The sequence below is a fragment of the Triturus cristatus genome, chromosome 3_1 (assembly GCF_964204655.1).
Source record: "Triturus cristatus chromosome 3_1, aTriCri1.1, whole genome shotgun sequence".
Classification (NCBI taxonomy): Eukaryota; Metazoa; Chordata; class Amphibia; order Caudata; family Salamandridae; genus Triturus; species Triturus cristatus.
In genome coordinates, this window is record NC_140583.1 from 126,624,981 (window position 1) to 126,651,840 (window position 26,860).

The window sequence follows — 26,860 nt, forward strand, 5'->3', positions numbered from 1 at the left end:
GGCTTGCGTGACCTCAATGGGAGGAGGAGTGGTTGCTTCACTATAAGTGCGCATGACAGTTTAACCGGCAGTCTTGGCCGGCCAAACTCTCATGCACACTTAGCATGTTCTCCACCGGCTGTATTGCACAGCTTGGGTGGAGAACATGCACAGCCTACCAGTCCCTGCCCAAGCGTGGAACCACGGCACTGTGACCAATCACTATGCTGATGTCATGCTGGTGACAGCAGTGTCGTGATTGGCTAGGGGAGCCTGGGTGCTGCAGAGAGCCACTCACAGGAGACAGGTAAGGATGAGTGAATACTTTATTGGAGTCTATGTTGTTGTCGCCGTGCCCACGCACGTCTGCCCACCTCGCTCCCTTACTCTGCAATGCCCTCCCACATCCCCTGACCGGATGTGGTGTCCGGTTCCCTTCGTGTCCACCTAGTGTCTTGCAGGGTCCTAGTGCCCTGCCCTCAGGTCACTACATCTCCCCCTTTTGTCACAAAGAAGTGACGAGAAAAATGAAACATAGAGATGTGTAGATAGAGATAGATGCAAAGTCTGCCCGGGCACTTGTCGGTGTGCCTCCCATCATCACATTTCTTCTATTAGTCTTTTTGGACGTCTGCATGCTCTTTTCTGGCTTGCTTCCGTCTGTTGCTCTTCTGCTGGCCCCTCACCATTGTTATGCTCTTGCTCTTCTTGTTCTACTGTGTCCTTATCCTGGTCCTCTCTTTTTTCCTCTTTTAGTTCTTTGAAATGTGAACTGTTTCGTGTTATCCGCTGATGTGCTGATTCTGCCGTGATCATCGGTCCCTTTACTTTCGTTACTGTTAGCGGGTCTTTGGAGAACGTGCTGTCTGATTTCCTTTGTTGCCGCTGACGTACTATCACCGTGTCTCCTTCCTTTAGGTCTGACACTCTGGCATGTCGCTTGGCATCTGCATATCTTTTCATTTTGTTCTTCTCCTCTTTGTCTCTTTCTGCAATGCTGCTGTGATCCGGTGTCATTGTTGCCTCAATTTGCGGTAACCTTGTTCTGCTTGTTCGCCCCAGTACTAGCTCTGCTGGGCATCTTCCTGTGGAGTTATGCGGTGTGTTTCTGTAATCACGCAGAACCTGGCATAGAGCTTGGCCAAGTGAAATTTGCGCCAGTTTTGCTCTTTGAACTGCCTTTTTGATGTTTCCCATGAACCTCTCCACCATTCCATTCGCTTGAGGCCACAGAGGAGTTATCTTCCTGTGGTTTATCCCTAGGTAGGCCATGAATCTGCGGAAGTCTTCCCCTGAGAATGGAGGACCATTGTCTGTTTTTAGTGTTTCTGGTGAACCCCATGCTGCAAAGATGTCATCCAGTATCGGTAGTGTTGCTGTTGCTGATGTCGACGGGACCTGTCGTACTATTGGGAACCGTGAATATTCATCTATGACCACAAGCAGGTAGTTGCCTGTTTCTAGGGGCCCAAAGAAATCAGCCGCTAGTGTTGTCCACACCGCTCTCGGAAGTTCCGACATTTGTAGTGGTTCATTCCTAGCTGGTGATCCTGTTGCTTGACATAGGTGGCAGGTCGTTATGGTGTCTTCTACCATGTTGTCTAGGCCAGGGAACCATACTTTCTCTCTTATCAACTTCTTCGTGGCTACTATGCCTCGGTGTGACTCATGAGCCAGGTTTACCAGTTGCCTCCTGAGTGATCTTGGTATCACTATTCTTGTTCCTCTCATCATTATCCCTGTGGCTGTCTCTGACAGTTCCTCATTAATCTTCTTGAGAGCTAGCACTTCTTCCTTGCATACTCCTGTTTCCCAGGCACAATTATTGTTGACATGCCTCCATCGCTGCTTTCTTGTTACTTCTAAAGCCATTTGCATCGTGGCGTCTTTCTTCGTCTCAATTGCCAGTTCTGTTAGTGTTATTGGTGCCGGGGTGTTTTGTTTCAGTATAAAATTGAGGTACTCCTCTGCCATCGATGTCGTCTCATGGGCTTTCGGTAGTGGGTGCCTCGACATGTAATCTGCTGGGTTGTGCTCTTTCCCTGGCTTGTGCACAATTGTGAAGTCATAATCCATCAACCTTATGCCCCAGCGTTCAATCCTGGGCGGCATTTTGGCTGACGGGCTGCCATAGATCGTCACTAGCGCCTGGTGGTCAGTTATGATGGTGAATGACTTCCCGTAGATAAACATGTGGTAATGTTCACACGCCCAGACCACTGCTAGGCTCTCTTTTTCTGGTTGCGAATATGCTCTTTCAATGTCCGTTAAACTCTTACTCGCATACGCAACAATTTTCCTTTGTGAATCTCTCCCTGGCAGATGCTGCGCTAGTATCGCTCCTAGTCCTACTGGGCTGGCATCAACAGTCAGTTCAGTGCACAGTAGTGGGTCAAAGTAGGCCAGGTGTTCCACAGTCACCACCGCTTCTCTTATTTCTTCAAATGCCCTGTCGCATTCCTGAGACCAGATGAACTTCTGTCCTTGTTTTGTCAGTTCTCTTAGTGGTGTGCTCACCGTGGCGAAGTCCTGTATGTACCGCGCACAATAGCTGGCGAGACCTAGAAACGACCGTACTTCTGCAACATCTGTCGGGTGGTTTGCATTTTTCAGTGTTTCAACTTTGCTTGGGTCTGGCCTCATCCCTCGTTTGGAGAAGATGTGCCCGAAGAACACTAGTTCCCCTCTTCCCAACTCGCACTTCTCTCCATTTAGCGTGAGGCCCGCTCGCTCCAGTTGTGTGCACACTTGACGCAAAGCTGCATCATGTTCTTTGTCTGTTTTTCCAAATACCAAAATGTCATCGCTGTAGTTCAGGCTGTTCCGTACCGGTCTTATCACTTGCCTTATTGTCTCCTGGAATATCTCCGCTGCTGACGATATTCCAAAACTCAGTCGCTTGTATCTGAACAGACCCATGTGTGTGGAAAATGTTGTGATGTACCTGGACTGGTGGTCCAGTTCTAACTGATGGTACCCTTTGCACAGGTCCAGCTTTGAGAACCGGCAAGCCCCAGTGAGGCAGCTGATCATGTCATTTAGGTGTGGCCCCGGGTGACGTTCTCTTGCGATTGCGGTATTCGGGATCCTCATGTCCACACAGATGCGGATCTTTGAGGTGTTCTTCTTTGGGACTGCCACAATCGGGGACACCCAGGGCGTCGGTCCTTCAGCAGGTTCAATTATATCCTGTGCCAGTAGGCTTGTTATTTCCTCCTCAACTTGTGGTTGTAGGTGAATTGGTACTCGTCTGTGATGCTGGGCCACTGGCTTGATCGCTTCATTTATGTGTAATGTTATCTGTTTTCCTTTTAGTTTGCCAAGACCCTTCAATATGGCTGGGTATTCTAGTAAGATGTTTTCCGTTTCTGACATGTGGTATGTCATTGCCAGTAGCCCCATCACCTGGGCCGTCACGTTGCTGAGCAGGCATGGTGCTGGGATGTCACCCTTAAGCACATGTATTTCATCTTGGTATGATTTGCCTTTGTATGTCAGAGTCTCTGTAAATTTTCCCATGTTTTCTACCGGCCGTTTGGAACCCCACGTGAACACGTCCACAGTTGATGGTGATAGCCGTGGTTTCACTATCATTTTTTGATATTCTGACATGCACATGATGTTGCAGGTTGCTCCACTGTCAAGCACAAACTTTGCTTTGTGGTTTCCTACGCCGATGTCCACAGTGGCCGTTTTCTTTATTTGTTCTTTTTCTACGAGATGCACATGTTCTGTCTCTCTGTCCTCTCTTGGGGCGTCTGACATCAGATATAGTCTCGCTTCCCTCACAGATGCTGCCGTCTCTTCTGACTCGTCGGAGGAGCTGCGATTTGCCGTGTCCATGTGTCGTGCGTATCTGTTGCTTGTCATCCGTGGCCTCATCGTTCTGCCTCTTTCACTTCTGAATTGTCTGGTCATGCACGTGCTTGAGAAGTGATTGTCCCTGTTGCACTTCCTGCACTTCTGACCCATTGCTGGGCAGGCGCCTACATGCGGGAACTCTAGGCCACATCGATAGCACGTTTGTTCGCCTCTCTTTTGTAGGACCGGCGCCTGGAATTCTTTCTTCTTGAAGTTCCCAGTGACGCGATGTGCTAGCTCCGCTTTCTTCTCTTTCCCCATCTCCATCTGCTTCGCTTGCTCCGTGGCCCGTGCTTCTGTGCGAGCCATCGTCAATATCTTCTCCAACGTCGTCGGTTCTTTCAGAACTCGTGCTCGGAACTCCACCGATTTACACCCTTCGATGATGCGCAGTCTTATTGCTTGCTCATTGTCGAACTTGTCAAACTCGCAATATGCGACCAGCTTCCTTAGTCTCGTTGCAAAGTCGTCCAAGCTCTCTTCTCCCTGCTGGCATGCCGTGTTGAATGTATATCTTTCAAAATCGACATTTCGTTGGGGGTTGAACTTTTGTGTGAGACATTGCATCACTCCCTTGTAGTCCGCAGTCTGGTCAGTAGGGAATGTTAATAAGAGATCTTCTATTTCATCCCCTGCGAGATTCAGTAGTAGGTGCAGTTGCTTGCTATCCGGGACGTCTGTGGCACTCATGTAGCGCTCGAATTTCCTGACCCATCTTTCCCACCTAATGCCCGCTTGTGGCTCCGATAGGCTAAATGGTAACGGCCTGCGGAAAATGGCTTGCGTGCTCTGCTTCTCCTCGTTGTCATTCATTTTCTTTTATTTATTTCTTTATTCCTTTTATTTCTTTCTTTGTTCCTTTCCCTTTTATTTCTTTATTTTTCTTCTTATTTCTTTGTTCCTTGTGCTTTATTTCCTTTATTTGCGCCTTTATTCCACTTTTTCTTGTTTTTTTCAATGTATTTCAATGGCCGCCTGACTTCAAAATGGCCGCCTCTTATGCCTGGCTTCTCATTGGCTCCCTTGCCTGACTCTAAAATGGCCGCCGTAGTCTTGCGAGGTGTGTTTTCTCTCTTTCTCCCTTCGCCTGACTTTTAAAAATGGCCGCCGCTCGTTTCTTGCTTCTGATTGGCCCGGGATGCCTGACTCTAAAATGGCTGCCGTAGTCTCGCGATAGTTTGTTCAAACTAACGCGCGCCTTCCTTCTCTCAGCGTTAGTTTAATCGGAGTGCTCTTGGGTGCAGGAGCTTATTTGCTTGCCGCTTCCCTCTTTATTTCCTCACTATGCACAGCGCGCTTACCGATGTGTCGGTCGGGGTGGGCTCCCGCGTCGCGCTGTTTTCTGGCTGCACTGCTCGGACCAGGGTGGGCTCCTGGCTCCGCTCTTCTTTCCCCGTCACTCCACCACGCACGAGTGTTTCCTGAGTTGGCCAGCGGACCAGAGTGGGCTCCTGGTTCCGTCGCGCTTCTTCTCCAGGAAACAGACGTTCTAATCCACTTCTGTCCTTCGGATCCCGCCTTCAGTCGCCAGATGTCGTGTCGCTTCGTAACAGACTCACAGGAGACAGGTAAGGATGAGTGAATACTTTATTGGAGTCTATGTTGTTGTCGCCGTGCCCACGCACGTCTGCCCACCTCGCTCCCTTACTCTGCAATGCCCTCCCACATCCCCTGACCGGATGTGGTGTCCGGTTCCCTTCGTGTCCACCTAGTGTCTTGCAGGGTCCTAGTGCCCTGCCCTCAGGTCACTACAATGACCAGCAGGTATGTATTTTTTATTTATTTGTTCTACCCTCCCCCGCCACCGTTACCTATCAGCCACCACTGATTAAACATTTGATCAGCGTATTGCTTGCGCTTGCTTGTATCAAGCAACGTTTCCATCCTTCATCAAACCAAGGGGTATCATTTTGATAAAACCCATAATCTGGTCAAATCTGAACAAAAATGCATGTACACAACCGCAGGTAGTCTGGCCCATTAGACATCTGAGATTTTCTCTGTGAGATCTGTTTGGCTATAATAGAATTGTGAGCGTGCCTGTTGAACCACTGTATATTGATGATTCGATATAGCGCTCTGAAGTGACCCCAAAGTCACCCTTTGTGCTTTCTAAGATAACCAAGTAAATGTTTGCACAAAGCCATACCTCCATTTTCTGGGTCATGATAGTTTGGGTCCAAGCCACGATCCAGCATCTTGGTGACTTTATCCACTGCCCGGTGTTGAATGTAATCAAATAACTTCCTCAGGTTGCCCTGTAAAAGAAGCGACACCTTGATTGAGAGCTGTCATGGACGACCAGTCGCAAGAAAATGCAAACTCTGAAAAGAACAGCACACTCGATATTAAACTTTAGACCAGCGCTGACTGCATCATCAAGGAATTCTCTCAAATTTCATGAGCCAGTTACCAATTTAGCTGGTGGACATCCCAAACATGTAAACATTATTCAAAAGAGCTCTGACAGTCAGCCTGAAGTTTATGAAAGAATATAGAATCATGTCATTTCCCCAGGTAACCCTTGAATCAGGCAGACCCTAAGGGCACATTTGTGGAGACCTTAAACTGGGACTGTATCTTGACCTTCGCTGGATCATGGAGGTGGCCATGCAAGACTTTTTCTCAGAGCCTGCGTGATACATTTGCCCTAATTGCAGTAGCTTAACAATTTTATATGTAGCTCTCACTGAAGGGCAGACCGGCTTCACCCCGCGTGCCCAAAGCACGCTCACATCTGGTCTTACTACCTGAATAACCCCGTTTAAATGGGACCTTGTAAGGCTGCATGTACATAGTTCAGACGTTTACGACTGGTCAAATGGCCAGGCAGCATTACAGCAAGTTGGGCCCTATGCAACTGTAATTCTGACCATGTTGTTAGACAGTAATAGCAAGTGGGTTATGGTTTCATCTACATACGAATTTACCCATCGTTTTATGCTACCCATTCTCCTCTTCCATGACTCCCTTTCAATTGCGGCTGTAGGTTCTCACACTTAAAGACCGATGCTGTGGGCCCTCTTCAACGTCCTCATGGACCTCTGTTGAGTCTGGCCTCAATTTACACTGCAGGTTAAGACCGGCATCTCCTTGGATACCTGATGAGGGATGACACTTCATCTCTCCAGTGGGGGCTTCCTCCTTCCTCACGTGTGCAGTTACCACTGAAGGATGCTCCATTCACAGGCCTGGAGGAAGTCATGTCCAGGGAGAGAGGCATGGCTAGGGGTCACAAGCAGGAAATAAATGGTGGCAATTTCCACTCGCCTGTTCTATTGAGTAAAAGGTTCACAGTGTGTAGTCGGGAACTCAGAAAATCAGAAGTGAGGGCCACAAATATGGCTTAATAAGTTGGTAAATTGGTTTTCAATGTGGGCTTAGGGGTGGCTTGGCATGAAGGTGGGGCTGTCCTCAACTGTTATTTACTTGCGCTACCGCGGTGTTTCTCACGTCACAGGGTCTTCGGATCCTGGGGGGCTCAATCGATGGATCCTCCCCTTGTTGCCTGGAGTTACTATACAAATTCTGGATATTCCACAATATAAAGAACTAGTCTCAAACTGTAGCATTATAATGCATGTTAAAAGCAGTATCTTTCACTTTAAAGGACACCGTTTGTGATAAAAAAAAGTTTCACATTTGAAAATGTAAATGTACGGATTGAAGTCTGCGGTTCCTTGCAGGCCTCCATTCCTGCATCTGCTGCCAATCACAGGGGGTCGCAAACAGCCGCGGTCTGTGCAGGTAAGAACGGTGGGGCAGTGGGGACAGGTTTGGGGGGATTCATCAGACCATCACGAGGGAAAATGATTTAATTATTTAATTTTCCCTCCTGGTTGTCTTTTGGATCCCCCCCCACAACCCGGGCCCACCGCCCCACCGCTCTTACCTGCACAGGCCATGGATGGTCGCCAACTGAGGCCTACCTAATTAATATTTATGAGGCAGTTTGTTTTACACCCCCCTGTGAACAGACAGCCCATTAGGACAAAGGTAGCTTCACAAAGGACATTCGTATTAGCTGGTGGTCTGCATTTGAACATCTCTGGTTTGTGAACGGGACCAGAACCTCAATCCTTAGATCTCGACATCCAGGAAAATCTACAAGCAGGTTTGACCCTTTCCAAAGTGGAGCAAGACTTGTGTCTAGAAGACACGCGTGTCAAACACACAGGGGCAGTCCTGCAGGAGTCCTCATTTATGTACTCTTGCGTGCCATTAGGAATCCGCCCCGAATTAGCTTACAATTAGTAGCAGTACAAACAGAGCATAAGTCCTTTCCATTTGTACTGAAAGTATATGAGCAGTCCTTGAATATTCCCATTGTATTCCGATTTAAGGTTTTTTGGGGCCAAGACACTTAAGAGTACATAATAGAGTACGACAGAACTTTACATACTCCAAAGTGCCTTTGTGAACAGGCCTCATATATTTCAAAATAAGAAAAGTGATGCATCGGGATACACGGCGTCAGGCAGTTTCCCTCCAACTCCATTTCACCCTTTATTGGGAAAGCCCTCCAGACAGATTACAAGCATTAGGCTAATATTTGGAACCCAATTCACAAAGAGCTATCTGTGAGATACTCCTGGAATACAGGAGTAATTCAGGAGTACTCCAAGAGGAACTCAAACAAGTGCTTAATTTGTAAAACTAGTGCCGGTGGCCAAGGCAGTGCTCAAAAGCTCCTGGCCGCGGCTGTTAAATACTGTGCGTTGAAAACCAGGGCTACGCACCCTGGAATCCACCTCATGACTCTTTAATCCACTTCCAGACACCCGCCCCCCTTATCTCTCAGGTTTCTCCTTATCCCTTTGAGACGGGATTTCCATCTTTCTCTTCCTCTTTCTTTCCCCTTTGAGAGTTTTCTGTTTTTCCATCTCTTGCTCTCAGTAAATGTCTGCAGTGCTGGTCCCCAAAACTGAGGGCCAGTGGACCCCACCGGCTCAAATTAGGGACAGGCAACTCCTTTCAACGAAATGCTTGTAAATGAGGTTGTTGATTTACAAAGGGACTTAAAAGAAAGTCTCTTTCCAGTGTTAATTCCTCAGTTCTCTTGAATTTACATGAAAGCAACATCAACGCAAGAACGGAGTGGTCCATCTTGCAGTCAACATAACAAAATAAATAAATACCATAGCCTTACATAGGAGAAAAGGCATTTAAATTGACCTCTGATTCCTAAGGTTTATTCAGGCATACCTCAAGTGCGCTGAATGAAATATTAATTCAGAGGCAAAGTGTGCCTGAAACCGGAAGCCTTGCAAACAATGCTCCTGCAGTCACAGCCCATTGTGCCAAAACACACAGAACATCCGGTGCTTTTCCACGCACCATGCTTCTTGGAAACATTATTTTTCGCATGGATGCTCCAGAGAAGGCAAAAAACTGGTTTTTAATAACAGCCAAGATATCTGCGCCAAGAGGCAGGTCGGGAATGCGCTCAGCGCTACAAAGCGTTAAGCAACTGCATAATATGAGAGAATGAAGAAAGCAGAAGGAGCTGCATAAAGAAATGGAGACGACAGTGACGGATATCCATGCGTGGAAGGCAGCTAATGTCTCTGCACTGCCCTTAATGCCCACAAGCTGCTATCCCGTCCTTGCTCTTCCAACTCCTGGTCTCAGGCTCCAGTGAGCAGAAGTCTGGAGCAGAGAGTACACTAAGCACACAATGCAGTGCTTTCTGAAGCAGCGGTTGTGTGGGTGCAAACCCCCTGCTCTCGTCCCCATCACCCAGATGCAAAGCTATGACGGACAGCAGCAAACTGCATATTCAGATGGGCCAGAGCCACAACAGACGTGTTTAGTTTCTATTTGTGGATTTTTGTGATCATTGTTGTCCCCACCTCAGCTATAAATGTGTGCCATGTAATGGCACAACATTATTTCCATATTTTGATCATCCATAGCACGTGGAAGCCCCCCCCTGGTATAATGTTGGCTGTATAACATTGACCCATGCATATTGTCAAACACCAGGAAATGATGTCGATCATCTCTGATGGAATGGCATGTTTGTCATAATGGTGATAATGGTGACATACTGTTCGCATCATGTTGACCTTTTTACTGATACGGCATAATGTGGTAATTTATAGAATGATGGGGCCAACCTTGAGGGAAGGCTGACCATGGGATAGTAATAGTATCTCTTGTCAAATTTTGGGCATGTCATAATGTTTGTGCAATTAGAAATGCTGCATCCTATTGCTGAGCGAGGGGGCACTTTGGCACAGTGTCAAGAGGCAACCGCCCAGGCCCCCTGCTGGATGCTGGAGGAAGTTGCTGTTCCTGTGAATCCCTGAGGAGAGCAATCATAATTTGAAGCCATGAGCAGAGAAACAAGGCCACAAACGAAGGTCAAAGGATGGCCACAGAATAAAACATAGAGCTAGCTCAGAATTAGCTACTGAGGGGACCGAGGAACTGGTTCCATGAGTGGCCAGGGAAGCGGACGGAGCTCTTGTGCATGCTTGAGTCTATTTCCTAAGGGGTAACACATGATCCCAGGAGGAGGGAATCTTGCTGGGGTACGCCTGCTTGCGCTGGACTGTTGAGGCACTGGGTGGTTAGAACCTAGGGGTAGCCATGGAGGAAGGAGTCAAGACCAGGGTCAGAGTTGTGGCCTGAGATTATGGCAGCTTTAGTGGCGCTTGCGGTCTGAGGAAAAGGCCCATTCTCCTCAGTCTTGCCAGGGACACCGAGGAGAACCAAAGGCGAGCGGCGCTGTCGGTTGCCTGTCCTTTGTTTTCTAATGCTTTCTAGTACTTACCACCCTACTGCTCCCAGCTGATGTCCTGTACTTTGCTTCAGTGGGTGTGTCGGGTCTTGCCTGCCTCCTGCAATTACTTGATTTTCCTTAGCAGAATCGGTTTTGCTTCATCAGGAGGTGGGCTGGTGTGTTTGCAAGAGTTTTCAAACTTTTATGGTTAAACAGGACCCACCAGACTGCATTCAACATCAGCCTTGGTCGATAATTGGCTGATATTTAATGAAAAGAATTTTTTCTGGTTTTTGGCCCTTTAACATTTTTGCTTTTTGAGTTAACATACTTCAACAATAGGCATTTAGTTCACCTGGCTGTTCTGCTTGTTTTAATTAAATACACAACAATCTCAGCAAATGAACTCATTGGAAACAATAAGGCACTAAATGTCCTTGTCTCTGGCTACCATTCATTCTAAAGAAGGAGCACCCGCAGGTAGCTCAATCCTTATGGCTTCCGTTCACCGCCGTTTGGGGGTGTTACACGGCTACATCGTTTGCGGTAATCCGGATCATCCATACTGAGAATAAACTTTGGTGGGTAATTGATCGTGGGCCTCCCGGCTATACTGAACACTTTGAAGTGGATCCTTGAATGCTATCCTTGGATTCAATACGCCCGTATGTTTATTTTTGTATTTAAACAATGAATGACGATACTGACGCCCAAGCGAAACCTTGTTTTTAATTATTTCATTCCACTGGGGAAAAAGAAAGAAACATTTAACAATACATAATTCTGCACATTTTTTTCTATTACATTGATCCCACCTTAGTATGGATTTTGGCCATCTGCTTTTCATCAAGACTGGACTGTTTGTAGACCCTGTTCTTGTACCGAAACTGCAAAACAAATGAAAAGGGCATTAGTTTTCTAGGAAGCCGAAGCAGCCGGTAGCTTTGTCGAGAGCCGCGTCCTCTGCTTCCTGGAGACGGCGCCACATGGCACAACGCTCGGGCTCGGGCGTCAATATTTCATGCCTATTTTATCGTAACAAGCTTCTGCGTCATTAAATATGCTGTTTAAAATCATGCTGCATTTTTAAAATGTACAGTTTCAAAACGCTAGAGAGTTCTGACTGGCCTCTTTCAGAAACATTAATGGACTACAACAGAATACATGGGGGTTACTCGAGCGTTCTTAAAGGCACAGGCCAGGCGAATGCTCCACTTAGAAAATGTTTTTTACTTAATGTTTATAACGCAGCGAGTTAACGTTCGTTATTATCACTTTGTTTTTTTGTATTGAGCTTGCATCTGAAGCCGGGTGGGCGGGGCTGGGCTCCCAATGTCAGGGGGGGGTGGGGTGGGGAATGGTGGTAGCACCTAAAGTGCGCATGACGCTTTGGCCAGGCCTATCGAACCGGCCAAAGCGTCATGTGCACTCTGCATGTTCTCCAAGCAGGCTGTATTACAGCCTGGGTGGAGAACACGCACAGCCTGCCAGCCCCTGTCTGAGCGCCAAATCACGTTGTGATTGGTCAGGGGATTCTTGGAGGCTGTGTGCTTCCTGGCGAGAGAAGGACGGAGGAAGAGGCGGCAGCCGGCGGTGAAGAGGTAAGTGCTATTTTTTTTTAAATTATCCCCCCCTCCCTTGTTCCCCGTATCATACCCAACACCCACCTTCAACCACCCACCCCGCCGCCTTACCACCCCTCGTCGATAGCAGCCACTACTGCTGTGAAATACATGTACAAGTTGACTTTCATACCACATGTAAAGGCCCGAGGAGAGCTAATCGGTATGGACACGGATAGCATAGTTATTACACTGGAAAAAATTGTTCTGAAAAAAGCAAAAACACATTTTTCTGCTTAGAAAATATATGCACTGAGCAGCTTCTTGGCAGAAAGTAATCTGAAAGCGGAAGGAGAGTACAGGCTCAGCCTCCTGATTGATAGGTCAAGAATATGGTGACTCACCTCACTCTTATAAGGTGAAAGAGTCAAAGATCCCTCTTTTTAGTCCTGTTATCACACTGCTCTGACATATTTGAACCTAGAAACGTTCTGCATAATCTCTCGCAAACATAAACATACGCATAAGCGTACGTGCAATAGCCCTGCGTCAACAACCGCCTAACATTTCACAAATCTCCAACCTCGCCACCAAGTCCTGGAATGATCTCTCCCCTCCACATGTGCACTGCCCTTTCTCTGAAGGACTTCAGGAAGCAGCTCAAGACCTGGCTCTTCGACCGAGGCTCCCACAGCCCACCAGTGCCTGGAGACCCCCCCCCCGCCCCGAGGTACTAAGCAGGCCCATACAAGACTGACTGATTGATTGAAGGATGAGTTAGTCTGAATCAACCTTATGCCTCCCTAATCCACTGCCAGACACTGGCTGCCTCTTTTTCTCACTCTTGCAGGTTCCTTCTTTCTTCCTCCGAGTTTTGTAAGAAACCTCAGAGCCAAATTTGATGCCTTCTTGTCTTTCTGCCCACAAGCTCTTGTAGTAGCAGGCATGTGTTTTAATCTAATAAAATCATTGACATTTTTTTGTGATCTCTGATTGGCTACAAGAGAGACAGTTGCCTTCGCATTGATAACTTCCAGATCAGATTACTGCAATAGTTTGTATGCAGGATCCTCAAAACAAACTATCCAGAAACTTCAGGTGGTACAACATGCGTCGGCCAGACTTGTACTGAAATACCGGACAGACTTGTACTGAAATGTCGGCCAGACTTGTACTGAAATGTCCTCGACGATCATCGGCCTCAGCAGGTCTGAAAGCTTTACACTGTCTGCCAGTGCATGAGAGGGTCCTTTTCAAAATTCTCCTATTCACGTTCAGAGCCAACAGATCTACTGGGCTAACATATCTAATGGCCAGATTCACCCACTATACTAATAAAAGGACCCTGAGCTCTTCCCATGCTAATCTTCTAAAGATCCCTTCTGTCAGACCCAAAACTGGAGGAGGTAAAGCTTTCTTAGTTCTGGTTAATGAGGCATGGAACCAACTTCTCAGTCATTCAACATTTATTGATCTGAAGTAATTTTTAGAAAGCAGTTGAAGACTTGGCTTTCTGCACCCCCTGATTCGCACTGCTACTCGCTAATTCTCTGGTTTCTTATCCTCTTTTGGGTCACATTTGCTTGATTGAGTCATTTCATGTTCTGTGCAGCGCCCGGATGCTCCTTTGGGAGTGGCAAGGTGCTTTACAGATCTTTAATTAATTCATTAATTCCTTTGTGACAGTTTTTACATTTTTCTCTTTCTCCTTCTTTCCCGTTTATGTGCTTTTCTCTCCCTTGCTCTTTGGATCTCCCAGTCCCCAAAAATTAGAGCAGTTGGGCCAACTGGCAACCACCAGCTCAAATTAAGCACTGGGAAATGGAGAGCACAGAACATAAGAGGTCAATCTATGAAGTAGAAATCGAAGGGAAAGAAGAAAAGGGAGGAGAAAATAACAATGAAATGGAGAAGAGAGTATAGGGATATGAAAAAGATAGGATAATATCCGAGAAAGATAGGAAGGAGATATGGGCGAGAGAGAAATGAGATAATGAGCAAAATTAGATAGGGATCAAAAAAGGGAGACGGCACAGACTGGCAGGAATTGGAAGAGAGACGAGTAGGGAAGGGAGCTAGGGAGAGTGAAAGTGAAAGAATGGCAGACATGATGTAGCTGTAAAAGATAAACAAGCATTTGCAATGCAATCGGTCTCGCCTTTGGGACCGTATATGTATTTAGCTATGCAGCACATTAGCCTGGGTGCTGAAACATCAACTGTTCTTTAATATGGAGGGAAAGTAAGCACCAAACTGCGCGACACACCAGGTATGGGAACACATGGAGAGAAATACTGCCTTTCAGCAGGAACTGGTATAGTCCAAAGCTCTGTTTTTAATATAAAATCAGGGCCTTCGGTGGTCATATCACTGAAAATACAAGATTTGTAAAAAATATTATTGTCTATGGGTACTCGTGGAAGACCATTTCGATGGACTGGAATCTACAGAATGCTTAAGTGATTCTGGTATTTTACTGACCTCTGATGGTCGTTTTCCATCAAGACAGTCAAATAGAGGCAGTTGCCAGAAAAATAAAAACAAGAAAGTCCCTCTGCAGAAAGCAATTCTGGTATTTTATTGACCTTTGATGGTCGTTTTCTAACAAGACAGTTAAATAGAGGCAGTCGAACAGAAAAAAAAGTCCCTAAGCGGAAGCTGATCTCCAGAGCCCACAAAGTACATACACATATAAGTATATAATAAGTATATACTAAAGTATATACAAGAGGTCTCAAATGCTTGACCTAAAAAAAGTGAGAGGATTGTGATATTAAAGGGAGATAGAAGAGAGACGGGTAGGATGTACATAGGAATGAGAGGAGACAGGATAAATAAGAAGTAGGGGGAAAGAAGGAGGAAAGGAGAGCGGAGGATAATGGGGAGCAAGGAGAAGAGTAGAAAAGGTTAGAAAGTCAGTAAGTAGATATGATGAGTTAGAGATGTGGAAGAGAGGGGGAAGAGAGAGAGTAGAAGTCGATAGGAAGAATAAAGTGATAGGAGGAAGGGATGAGATATGAGCGAGGTGGAGACAAAAAAGAGAGAGCAATGCCATAGCTTTCATTACTGCTGCAGGTGCAGTAGCACTGGCGCCCAGACGTGCAAGGTGCCCACTCTAGCACTATAATGGATAGCCTAATACTGACTGGGGGCAGTGGACCCATTTACCTTGCTTCAGTACAGTCTAGTGCTTACCTTGCCACACTAGTGCCTTCAATGGAGAAGTAGAGGGACAGAAAATGCTAAATTGTTCTTGCCTGTCACCCCCACTGCCAAACGACTACTCCTAGGCCTCACAGACAGTTTGTCAATAATGGTAGCACGCTATAAAGCTTTCCTCAGTAACTAAAAGCTTCTGCAAACTCAATCAATTGCCACGTACATAACTCTTCTTTCAGCTTTTTATTTCAGAGAACAGCGAAGTGGAAAAGAAAGGTTTACTCTTGAAGGGTGGGAGGTAGAATGTGTAGTTCAGGCAGCACACAAAATAAATATAATGTCCACACAGAAGAATTATTTGCAAAATAGTTAATAAACTGTAATCCTTCTTAAGGGAACATTCTCATTAAGTTTTATACCTTCTGTGGCATTAATAATTGCTCTGAGAATCTTTTTTACTCTGCAATGTCTCTTTGTCTATTATCCAGTCACAGTTATCAATGGTATCATTAGAACGGATAATCTCATTTTGCAAACAATCACAAATGTCTGTTTTATAAGCATTCCAAAATCATAGCTCGGTATGTAGGTTTATTAAATATTATATGATCACATCATATTGTAGTAAATGGCTCTTTTTGAGGGTTAGCCCTAAACTTTTTGCTTTTCCCTCCTACTCTTCCTGACCTGTTTTTATGAGCTTTAGGACTCGGTGGACTTTACTACAGCTAATCAGAGCTAAAGTGCATATGCTCTGTGTGTAAATTATGATTATAATTGGTTAGCCATGATTCGCATATATGATTTACTGGTAAGTCCCTAGTAAAGTGCATTAAGTTTGCCAGGGCCTGTAAATCAAATACTACTAGTGGGCCTGCAGCACTGATTGTGCCACCCACATGAATAGCCCTGTAAAGGTGTCTCAAACCTACCACTGTAGTGTCTGTGCATGCAGTTTTAAGCTGTCATGTCAACCTGGCAAGTGCACCCACTTGCCTGGCCCTAACATTCCCTTTTCTTACATGTAAATCTATGTAACTGGTAGGACATGTGCTGGTGTTTTACATGCCCTGATAGTGAAATACTGCCAATTTAGTTTTTCACTATTGAAAGGCTATCTGTCCTATAGGCTAACATGGCAGTTACTTTGTAACATCTTACAAGTATAACTTTCCATTGAGACCAGATAGAGAAATAAAGTTTAGGCTCGCTGTACTTAGATTTTAGTAACACATCTTTCTAGGCAGATGGTTTTTAAATTGTGTGTTTGAAAATGCGCCTACTAGAAAGTAGGCATTTTCATGTTTAACCATTCTGTGTGCCTCTGCTGTTTTGTGTATTGACTCCCTGTAAGAAACTGGCTCTATATATACTGCACCAAAGTGAGGTACAGTGTGTATAGAGTCCAATGATGTCCAGAGGTTTGGCAGAGGTTAAATTTAGATAGAACCTTACTCTCTAAAGTGGTAGCTTGGTCGAGCAGTAAGGCAGTATCAGAGGACAGTGTTGAGCATTTGATGTACACACTCAGTCAGCAAATTAATTCACACACTCAAGAACTGAACTCTCGACCAATTGTTTTGTATCAAAAAATATACTGTTGTTTTATTTCTAGAACCAAGCAAGCCTGGCACAGGTAAGCATGTAAATACTTTTCAGCTACAAGATGCTGTTAAATACTTCAAAAGATAGTAGGACTTTGTACCAATTCGAGTTTACAGGGGTTGCAATGCAATGCACAAACTTAGTAGGCTCAGTACATAGGAATTAATAAGCTTTTACAGGAAAAAGCAAATAAATTACTTATTGGATTACTTTTACTAACAGTGCTGGATCCTAGATTCAGCACCGGGGCATTTCCTGAAAACAGTTGAGTAAATGTGTTTTTGTTAGAGGTACGATTTTTAAAGAACATTATTGTATTTCAAAAGTTGACACTTAGAAACTTTTTCACATAGAATCACCAATGTTATCCTGTAGTAGGAAATTCACTTTGCAGCTAAGTTACTTTAACGTTACTTTCCTTACTCAGTGCTGGATACCTAGATTCAGCATTGGGACATTTCCTGAAAACAGTTGAGAAAATGCATTTTGGTTAATCGGGTGATGTTTAAGGAATATTCTCAGTTTTCAAAAGTCAACACTTTTTGGGAGAAAAAGTGTCAATGTTATTCTATGAGGAAAAAGAGGTTATCGGTTTCCAGGTAGGTAATCGGTCTTTTGAGTTAGGGTTCTGGGGTAAGACTCAGGGGTCTCCCATGGTCAGTGATGCACTGTTGTTACACCCCCAGTGGCACTAGGGCGGCCGGGTGCAGAGTGTTGAGGCCCAATGTTATCCTATGGAGGATAGGGGGCTCCGGTTGTGAGGAAATTCGATTTTCGATCACGATCATATTGAGCCTCCATTTTGTGCTCCGCCGCCATTTTGTGTTGCCCTCATTAGAATGATGTTACAGCAACAGCTCGATGACCTCATGGCCATCGACATCGACTCAGATTAACGTGAGTCTGTGTATCTTGCCTGAGTTCTGGCAAAAGGAGGGTCTGAGGAAATTCGATTTTCGATCACGATCGTATTGAGCCTCCATTTTGTGCTCCGCCGCCATTTTGTGTTGCCCTCACTCAGGCAGTACGACGAACAAAGTCTTTTCTGCTTTTCCTGCAGTATTGTGTCAAAATAGCCTTGTGCCTCTGTTTACAAAGCTGGTGTTAGAGACTGGCCGAGTACACTAATCCCTGTCTGGTTTTTCTAATCCCTGTCTCAACTATCTGTTGCTTCACACTATTCTCTTCTGACTTTATCTCATCTTCTGGCCTTCGCTGTCCTCTGCTCGTATTCTCTCGTTTCACAACTGTCCTCCAAAACACACAAACGTATCTCGCCACCTGCAAGTCAGTTACAGACACGTTAATACCTTAACCTGTGGGGAGGGGTGGCAAACACAGTTGGAGGAGAGGCTTCTTCAGGTTACTCAATACTTTTGTTTTCCAATTCTTTCTATTGGCTCTGACTTACTTTCAGACTATTCTTATTGGTTTTTCATGTATGTTTTAGGTGTGTCCTTCGTTAATGTATATGTCACCTATGTACTATAAAAGATTGTGCGCCACGGAGTGAAGTGGCAGTCTCCTGAGAACATACCGTGTGTACTTCTAGGACAACTGTACTAGCTGCAGCTAATAAAATCTGATCTTTTACACCGACAAGGTGTCCCCGTGTCTCTGTTAGCTGAAGCAGGAGAACCCAGGAGATTAAGGCGTACCCTGCGCCGCCAGGCCCATAAGGTTTCTGGTTCTTCAACTGGCACCCAACGTGGGGCGGCTTCAGAGGTAGTGGTTCTGCCTGAAGGTCGTGAGGAACCCCGCAACAAAATTCTGGAGGAATCGCGAATCACGTCAAGCGACCCCTGTATGTCGAAATGGGTCCGAAGGTCTTTTGCAGCGTGGTTACTCCTTCCTGACGGCTACTGATGACTGCTGCCCTGACTGCCACCCTGCCTTGGCCCTCTTTTTGGTGATGTATGGTAAAGCGAGACGATAGACGGGCCTCTGTTGGTGTAAGAAGACATCTTAGTTAAGTATTGGTGGGTCGCTCCCACATTTGGTTCTTTGGTCCTTAGGTTCTTTGGTTCTTTGGTTCTTAGGTTCTTTGGGTCTTTGATTCGGGTATTGCAATAACCGAAGCCGAGGGGTAAGTACATTTGTGCTGTGTCAATTGAGTTAACCCCCTTGATGTTTGTGAACAGTCCAGTAAAATAACGATGCCTGGTCTGACTAAGTTTAAGAAACTTTGTTGCTTTGGTTGTAATAGAGATTCCCGGCTGGAGGACTCTTGTCCGATTCCTTCGGTTGGAACTCCCACTTATGAGCTCTATTCTAAACATGGTGTTGGCCCCATTGCCTTTAACGAGACATGGATCCGATACACGAAGAATGATGGTGTTTTAAAATGGCCAGAAAATGGTAGTTTTGAGCCTGACATACTAGATAATTTGGAAACTATTTTATTTAAAAGAAAATCCCGGCCGGCAATGTTTGACTCTTTCCGCCTTTGGCGTAAGGAAGCCAAACAAAGACAAATTAAGCAAGAAAAACGAGATAGGAAAGCACAGGGTATTACAATTATACAGGCTGCTCAGCAACTTAAAGATAATGAAGTTGATAATGCGAAGGAAATTTCAGAGAGACAGCATCGTATGGCGATAGATAAATGCTATCCGATGTTGCCAGCTTCCCCTTCTGATAAAAGAAAAGATTTAGAGGAAGATCCCTTGATGTCTCACCTATTGAGATTGCCTCCGCCCTATGTACAAGGTGCTAATGCACCCCCGTTGTTACAGCCTGTTCAGCTGCCAGTTGCGCCTCTGCTTGCTCCGGCTCTTCCACATTTGACCCCTCAAGTATTGCCGCCTCTGCCAGCTTTGCCTTCAACTCCTTTACCTTCATCTTCTTTGCCCTCTGCTCCCCCGGTAATTACTGATTCCTCTTCAGTTAGTTCGCCTAATACCTTGTCCCCTATCCTTATGTCCAATTCTCCGTCTATGCGTAAACGACTTACAGATACGGTCTCTGGTCTTTTATCTCCTTTCTTTGAGGCGTTAAATGTGTCTCCGGCTTTTTCTCGAAGACAGTCTCGTAGTCAGTTCCCAGCTTCCGAAGAACGAGAAAGGTTGGACTCTCACGCTCGCAAATGGATTGAGAAGGGTCCTCAGTATAGTGTACTCGACAATATGCCTACCTTCTCACAGTGGAATGCGCCTACGCAGAGATATGTTTTCAATGTTATGTGTGATACTCTTGTTAAAGGATGGGAGGATATGGACTTGGGTTCAGTTCCTCAGGGTCTGTTAGATATTCAAGCTAATTTTGATAAGGGACTCATTGTGGGTTCTAAGGTTGAGGACGCTGTAAAGACACTTGTTACCTTTAGAACCTTGTTTACCTCACAGACTTTTCTTGACTACGATACCTCAGTTAGGTTGACAGAAGAGGTTGCAGCAGCAGGTGCTAATCAAGCTATTCCTGCTCACTTCCAGCGAATATGTGTACATGTCCCCTGGAAAAGATCTGAAGTTTTGGCTCTTAAACAGTCTCTACCGGATCCTCGTAAGAACCCTGCAGGTTATTATAAAGAGTTGTCACAGACTGTTGATGCCTGCATCATGAATTTAGCAGATATCGATATGTTGATGGGGAATGTAGTCCCACAAGTGTTATGGGCTAGGATTCGTAAAGAGAATCATGCCCAAGAATTAGGTGGAGACTGGGATGCTATAATTGCCGCAGATAGAGACCAAGTGGGTGGTGCGAAGCCTGATGCTTTGATTTCAGAACTCCCTGGTAGGATTATTACATTAATGAAAACGATGATGCCTGCCTTGAGAGTTAACTGGGATAAACTAGCCGCGTGTAAACAGAAGAAAGATGAGAGTGTCTCCGATTTCTTCACTCGTTTCGAGGAGACATTCATTGATCACAGTGGTCAGGACATGACTACGGAGGGTGGACAGCGATTATTTGTAGATAAGTTCGTATTTAATTTGCTTCCCGAGCTGTCACATAAGTTGAAAGACTCCGAGAGTTCATGGGCTGTTTCTTCTTCAGCCCAGATATTGGCTACTGCTCAATATTATGAAAATAGAGATAAAGAAGAAAAAGATAAGCAAGAGAAAAAGACTAAAGAATTGAAAACTAAGGTTCTCTTGCAACAGGCTTATCCTCCTCGTTATGCTCAGCCCCAGTTTCAACAGCCTCCACAGTTTCAGAGGGTGTATCAAAAGCCTGAGCCATATATTCCGCGACCTTTGTTAGGTCCTAATCAATGTGCCTATTGTAGGGAGGAAGGCCATTTTAAGAATAGTTGTCCGGTTTTATTACAGCGCAATGGGACACTATCTGCTCCACGAGGTCGTGGTGGCCTCCAGCCAGCAAACAGAGGTAGAGGTCGAGGTATGTTGACCCAAGAACAGCGTTCCCTTCCTCCTTCTAATTCCGTGAACTACTTTGATCAGCAAAACGCTCGGTCTACACAGTATTACAATGAGGATTGTTATGTTGAAGGCGAGAATGAAAGTCTTCATGCTAACTAGGACAGCCATGGACAAAGTAAGGGAGTTGTGGCGATTCCAGTAGATCAGAATGGACCTTATGTTAATGTCACTACAATGGGTGTTTCAGAGCCATTTCTTTTAGATACTGGTGCGATGAGAAGTTCTATCATTCATTCTAAACTCCCTGGGGCACCTTTGTCTGGCTTAACGAATGTATCTGTAGGTTTTTCTGGCGCCCCAGTTCGTAATCCGGTTTCTTGCCCTTTGCCTATTTCAATTGGCCCTTATGATTTAGAAGTTCCGCTTCTCTTAACGAATGGTTGCGGCGAGAATCTATTGGGCTTGGATCTATTGAAAAGATTGCATGCAACGATATATTGCTCTCCTTTTGGTGTATATCTTACTTTAGGACAGAAACTGACTTCTCCAATGTATTTGTCTAAAGATCAATTCCCACCTGAATTGCTCTCTCTTCCTACAACGCTTTGGGCTACGGGTCCAAATGATGTTGGTTGTCTTGAAATTCCACCTTATGTTGTTACTCTCAAGCCTAATGCTGAATTGCCACGCGTTCCTCAATATAGAATTTCCACTGAAGGTGAAAGAGCGCATTTGGAAATCATTCATGATTTGATTCAGAAGGATGTGGTTGAGGAAACGAGAGGTAACATATGTAATAGCCCTATTCCTTCTGTTCTTAAACGCACTGATCCTTCTCAGCCTCCTGTTTATCGCTTTGTAATTGATCTTCGGGAGGTAAACAAAATTGTTGTACCACAGTTTCCTGTTGTCCCAGATATCACTGCACTGTTGACTGTGATACCTTCTACAGCGGTTTGGTTTTCTATTATCGATCTGAAAAATACTTTCTTTAGTATTCTCATTGCCGAAGAGAGTAGGGATATTTTTGGCTTCTCTCTTGGAGGCCGAAGCTTCCGGTTCAAGCGCGCACCTCAAGGCTATTGTGAAAGTCCCTCTATTTATAGTCAAGCTCTGAAATGTCATCTTGATGCTTTTTCCTTGCCGTCTGGTGCCGCTCTCATTCAGTACATGGACGATTTGTTAATCGCTGCTGATTCAGAGGATATATGTAAGAATGTGACGGTTGCATTGTTGCGACACTTATCCGATCTTAATCATAAGGTTTCACCTTCTAAGCTACAATATGTTCGTCGAGAGGTTACCTACTTGGGTCATCTCTTATCAAAGGAGGGAAGACGATTAACCCCAGAACGTATCCAAGCAATTGCGCAAATGTCTTTGCCATCCACACAAAGAGAGGTACGTGCCTTTTTGGGCATTACTTCCTATTGTAGGCAGTGGATCCCTAACTTCTCTCTGTTGGCCAAACCTTTGTTGGCACTCACTTTGAAAGATACGCCTCAGCCCCTTCCATGGACTGACGAATGTCAGAGGAGTTTTACTGACTTACATGCTGCTCTGTGTTCCGCTCCTGTACTAGGTACTCCTGATTACAGTAAACCTTTTACACTCAATGTTCATGAAAGAGAAGGTTGTGCGTTGTCAGTCTTAACACAGCGATTTGGAGATAAACAACGACCATGTGCCTATTTTTCGGCTACGTTAGATCCAGTAGCTAAAGCATTGCCTAGTTGTCTTAAAGCGACAGCAGCAGCAGCAATTTCCATTCGACAGTCGGCTGGAGTGGTGCTAGATAATACTCTCATTGTTATGGTGCCACATGCAGTGGATACTTTGCTGAACAGAACAAAACCACAGCATCTTACGAGTGCTCGTTTGTCTGGATATGAGCTGACGCTCTGGGCTAGTCACATGCATATCAAACGATGTAACACTTTAAATCCAGCTACTTTGTTGCCTCTTCCAGAAGAGAAAGGTGTTCAAGAACAACATGATTGTTTCTTCCGTACTGAGGAAGAGACAAAAGGTAGAATTGACTTAACAGATACGCCATTAGTGAATCCGGATGGAATGCTATGGGTAGATGGTTCTTGTTTTAAGCTTCCTAATGGAGAAACAACTTCAGCCTATGCTGTTACTACCTTGCATACAATCGTGGAAACAGCACGCATCAGACATAATTCAGCTCAGGCAGCTGAACTGATAGCCTTAACCAGAGCGTGCGTGTTATCCAAAGGAAAAAGAGTGAACGTGTATACCGATAGCCAGTACGCTTTTGGTGTGGCGTTCAATTTTGGACGTTTGTGGAAAGAAAGGTGATTCCTTACTTCCCACGGTACTAAGATACAACATGATCAGTTGGTGACTGACCTTCTTGAGTCACTTGCTTTGCCTACCCAGATAGCAATTGTGAAGTGTAGTGCACATAAGAAGATTACTGACGATGTTGGTCGCGGGAATGCATTTGCGGATGAGGTAGCGAAAAAGGCAGCCAGAAATGCTACAAGTCGCATGTATGTCGCGGGCCCTGCAAATTGGGTCAGAGAAAGAGGAATGTATGAGGATACAGTAGAAAGTGTGAAATCAATTCAAGAAGAGGCTACAGAGAAAGAATTGAGAAGGTGGAAAGAAAGTACAGGAATGTTAGACGAGATGGGATGTTGGGTGGAATTGTCCGAGCACCAACGTTGGCTGTTACCAGACGCTTATGTACTACCTGTAGTTTCTATGGCGCATGGTCCAGCCCACCTAAGTGCGAAAGGAATATGCAAGCTTCTGGCTCCAGTATGGCAAAACGAAGGAATCCCAAAGTGTGCAGACAATGTAGTGAAACATTGCATTGTTTGCTTAATGTACAATCCGGGAAAGGGAACCCCAACTCCAGCAGGTCATTTTGCTCCTCCGACCTATCCATTTGAGGTGTTGCAAATCGATTACATTCACATGGAACGATGCAACAATCTCAAGTATGTTCTAGTGGTGGTATGTGCCTTTTCCAGATGGATAGAGGCTTACCCCCTGAAAGACAATACTGCTTTATCTACAGCCAAAGTACTTCTAAAAGAGTTTTTCCCTAGATTTGGTTTGCCGCGCATTGTCTGGAGTGACAATGGGAGTGAATTTGTGGGCCAAGTCATGCAAAAAGTTTGTGCAGGTCTTGGTATAAAACAGAAGTTCCATGCGGCAAACCATCCACAGTCAGCGGGTCTAGTGGAATGCTACAATGGTACTTTAAAGCTTAAGCTTGCGAAAGTGCAGGCTAGTACAGGCCTTAGTTGGCCCGATGCCCCACCTTTGGCTCTTCTATCCACCAGAACGGCTGTGCATTCTCGTTTGGGACTTAGCCCTTATGAGATAGTTTTCGGACGCCCAGCTAATATATGGGGAGTCCCTCGCCCTAAAAAGTATTCAGACTTGCCATATCCGATGTTGATTGATTATTTGCACGACCTCACAACTAAATTGCGTGTTCTCCATCAACAGGTTCAGAGCGCTTTGCCAGAGGCCTCCACAGACTCAGGTCATTCCATCCAACCAGGTGACTGGGTTTGTGTGAAGAATTTCCAAAGGACGAAGAATTTGGAGCCTCGTTGGAGAGAACCCCGTCAGGTTCTCTTGACCACTCGTACAGCAGTGAAGGTTGAAGGAAAGAAGAACTGGATTCACGGCGTGCACTGCAAGAAGGTTCCTTTGCCTTTGCCCTTTGATCAGTGGGTCCGTAAGGGTATAAGTGACTCTGAAAGCGAGAAGGTTCCACGATTCATACCCTTTAGTGATGCACGCTTGAATGGAACATTGTCAGAGAAAGAAAATGACGACATTCTCCAAGAAGCTGTACCACCACATTTTCGTCTGAATGCCACAAATCCACGAACATTGTTTCAGGATCAGACTGTACCTGATAAGGCTCATTACGATTTAAGACCCAGACTGAAGAAGAAAACTTGAGATTCTCTCTTCTATGTAGTTTCTATCCCGGTTGCAGGGTCACGGTAGGAGTCTTGGTTGTGACCTGAGTAGTGGCAATAGGCCTGCAGGACTTGCAGTGTCATAGGACGGCAGACAATCGTGACCAAGTGATTAAGGAAGATTGCCGTGAGCATCCATTTAGAAGATGGAAACTACATTAGGCGAAAGAGAGAGAAGGAACAAAATGAAAGACAATCATTGTAAAATAATATACAGTCGTTGTGGTATAACTTTATGTGTTTTTATATTATTGTGTATTTTGTTGGTGTGTACAGGTTGGATTGTTAATGCTATGCAGCAAAAAGTTGTCCCTTCTTCTATTACTGTGCCTTCTTATTCTACTATATCTCCGCATCTATTTCATACACTTCCTCAACATGAACTCGTTAGAAGAATTGAATATTACAATAATTTGTTTATCCAGCTATTACACCATACGTCATAGTTCATTGATAAATGGAATGGTAGCTATGACTAAAATCATGGAAAATAGTAAAATTTCTGTTGATGAGAGAAAAGCATATACTAATTGGAACGTCACTCATTATATCACTAGCCTTAGTGATAAGGTTAAACAGCGAAAATCTCCACCAATACCTCATCAAGGCAATTTCTGTTTGCAAATAAATGGCCAAACTACTGACACCGAACAGAGAAAAAGCTTTTGTTCCCATACTTACATCCACTCATCTCAAAATTCGCCGCCGTTAGTGCCATCGCAGGGCACGTATTTCATCTGTCACGATAGAGCCTATACGTGGTTGCCGACTGATTTTCTGGAACTTGCTATATAGCTTTTCTTCTTCCCCCTACATACACTGCTTCCTCAAATTTTCATAAAAACAGATATTGCAGAGGAATTATTGATTCCAAAGACACAGCAGGACAAGAGGGAGGAGACTTCCTAAAAGGATTTCTTCCTTTTTGGGGTCCTATGGCAAACAGCAGGAATATGAGACAACTGGTTTGTGTTGTAGAGACTGCCATAGACATCACTGTAGGGGCTTTGAGTAATATTACAGCGGAACTACAGGCGGATCGTCTTATGACTTTGCAGAACCGAGTTGCCTTAGATGTTATTCTTGCAGATCGTGGTGGAGTCTGTAAATTGATCAAATCAAGTTGCTGTATTTATATACCTGATTATGCTCCGACAGTATACCAGGCCATCTCTAAATTACATATAATCTCGGAGTCGATTCATCAGGGCGAAGGAGATTGGTCTTTATTGGGATGGTTTTGGGGACTACTGTCCAAATGGGGTTGGAAAGTGCTAACATTCCTTGGTATGGTTTTAGCCATCGTTTTCTCTTGTTGTCTTTGTATGCACTGTGGTCCCGCCATCTGCGACCTTTGTGCTACTGTGTTCATCCCAAAACCTAAGACACAAAGAACAGAGAATATTAGAATGATGTTACAGCAACAGCTCAACGACCTCATGGCCATCGACATCGACTTAGATTAACGTGAGTCTGTGTATCTTGCCTGAGATCTGGCAAAAGGAGGGTCTGAGGAAATTCGATTTTTGATCACGATCGTATTGAGCCTCCATTTTGTGCTCCGCCGCCATTTTGTGTTGCCCTCACTCAGGCAGTACGACGAACGAAGTCTTTTCTGCTTTTCCTGCAGTATTGTGTCAAAATAGCCTTGTGCCTCTGTTTACAAAGCTG

At 45.0% G+C, this 26,860-nt stretch overlaps 1 protein-coding gene across 4 annotated transcripts in view; it reads right to left on the minus strand.

The window, feature by feature from the left end:
- The window catches only part of SHANK2 (SH3 and multiple ankyrin repeat domains 2), a 2,937,835-nt gene that overhangs the window by 1,872,054 nt on the left and 1,038,921 nt on the right, over nt 1-26,860 (minus strand). For all 4 annotated transcript variants that reach the window (XM_085643560.1, XM_085643562.1, XM_085643561.1 and 1 more), the window contains 2 exons: nt 11,383-11,454; nt 5,990-6,098 (listed from right to left, as the gene is read on the minus strand). In XM_085643560.1, coding sequence (XP_085499686.1) covers nt 5,990-6,098; nt 11,383-11,454 — 181 coding nt within the window. The remainder of the gene's footprint in view (nt 1-5,989; nt 6,099-11,382; nt 11,455-26,860) is intronic.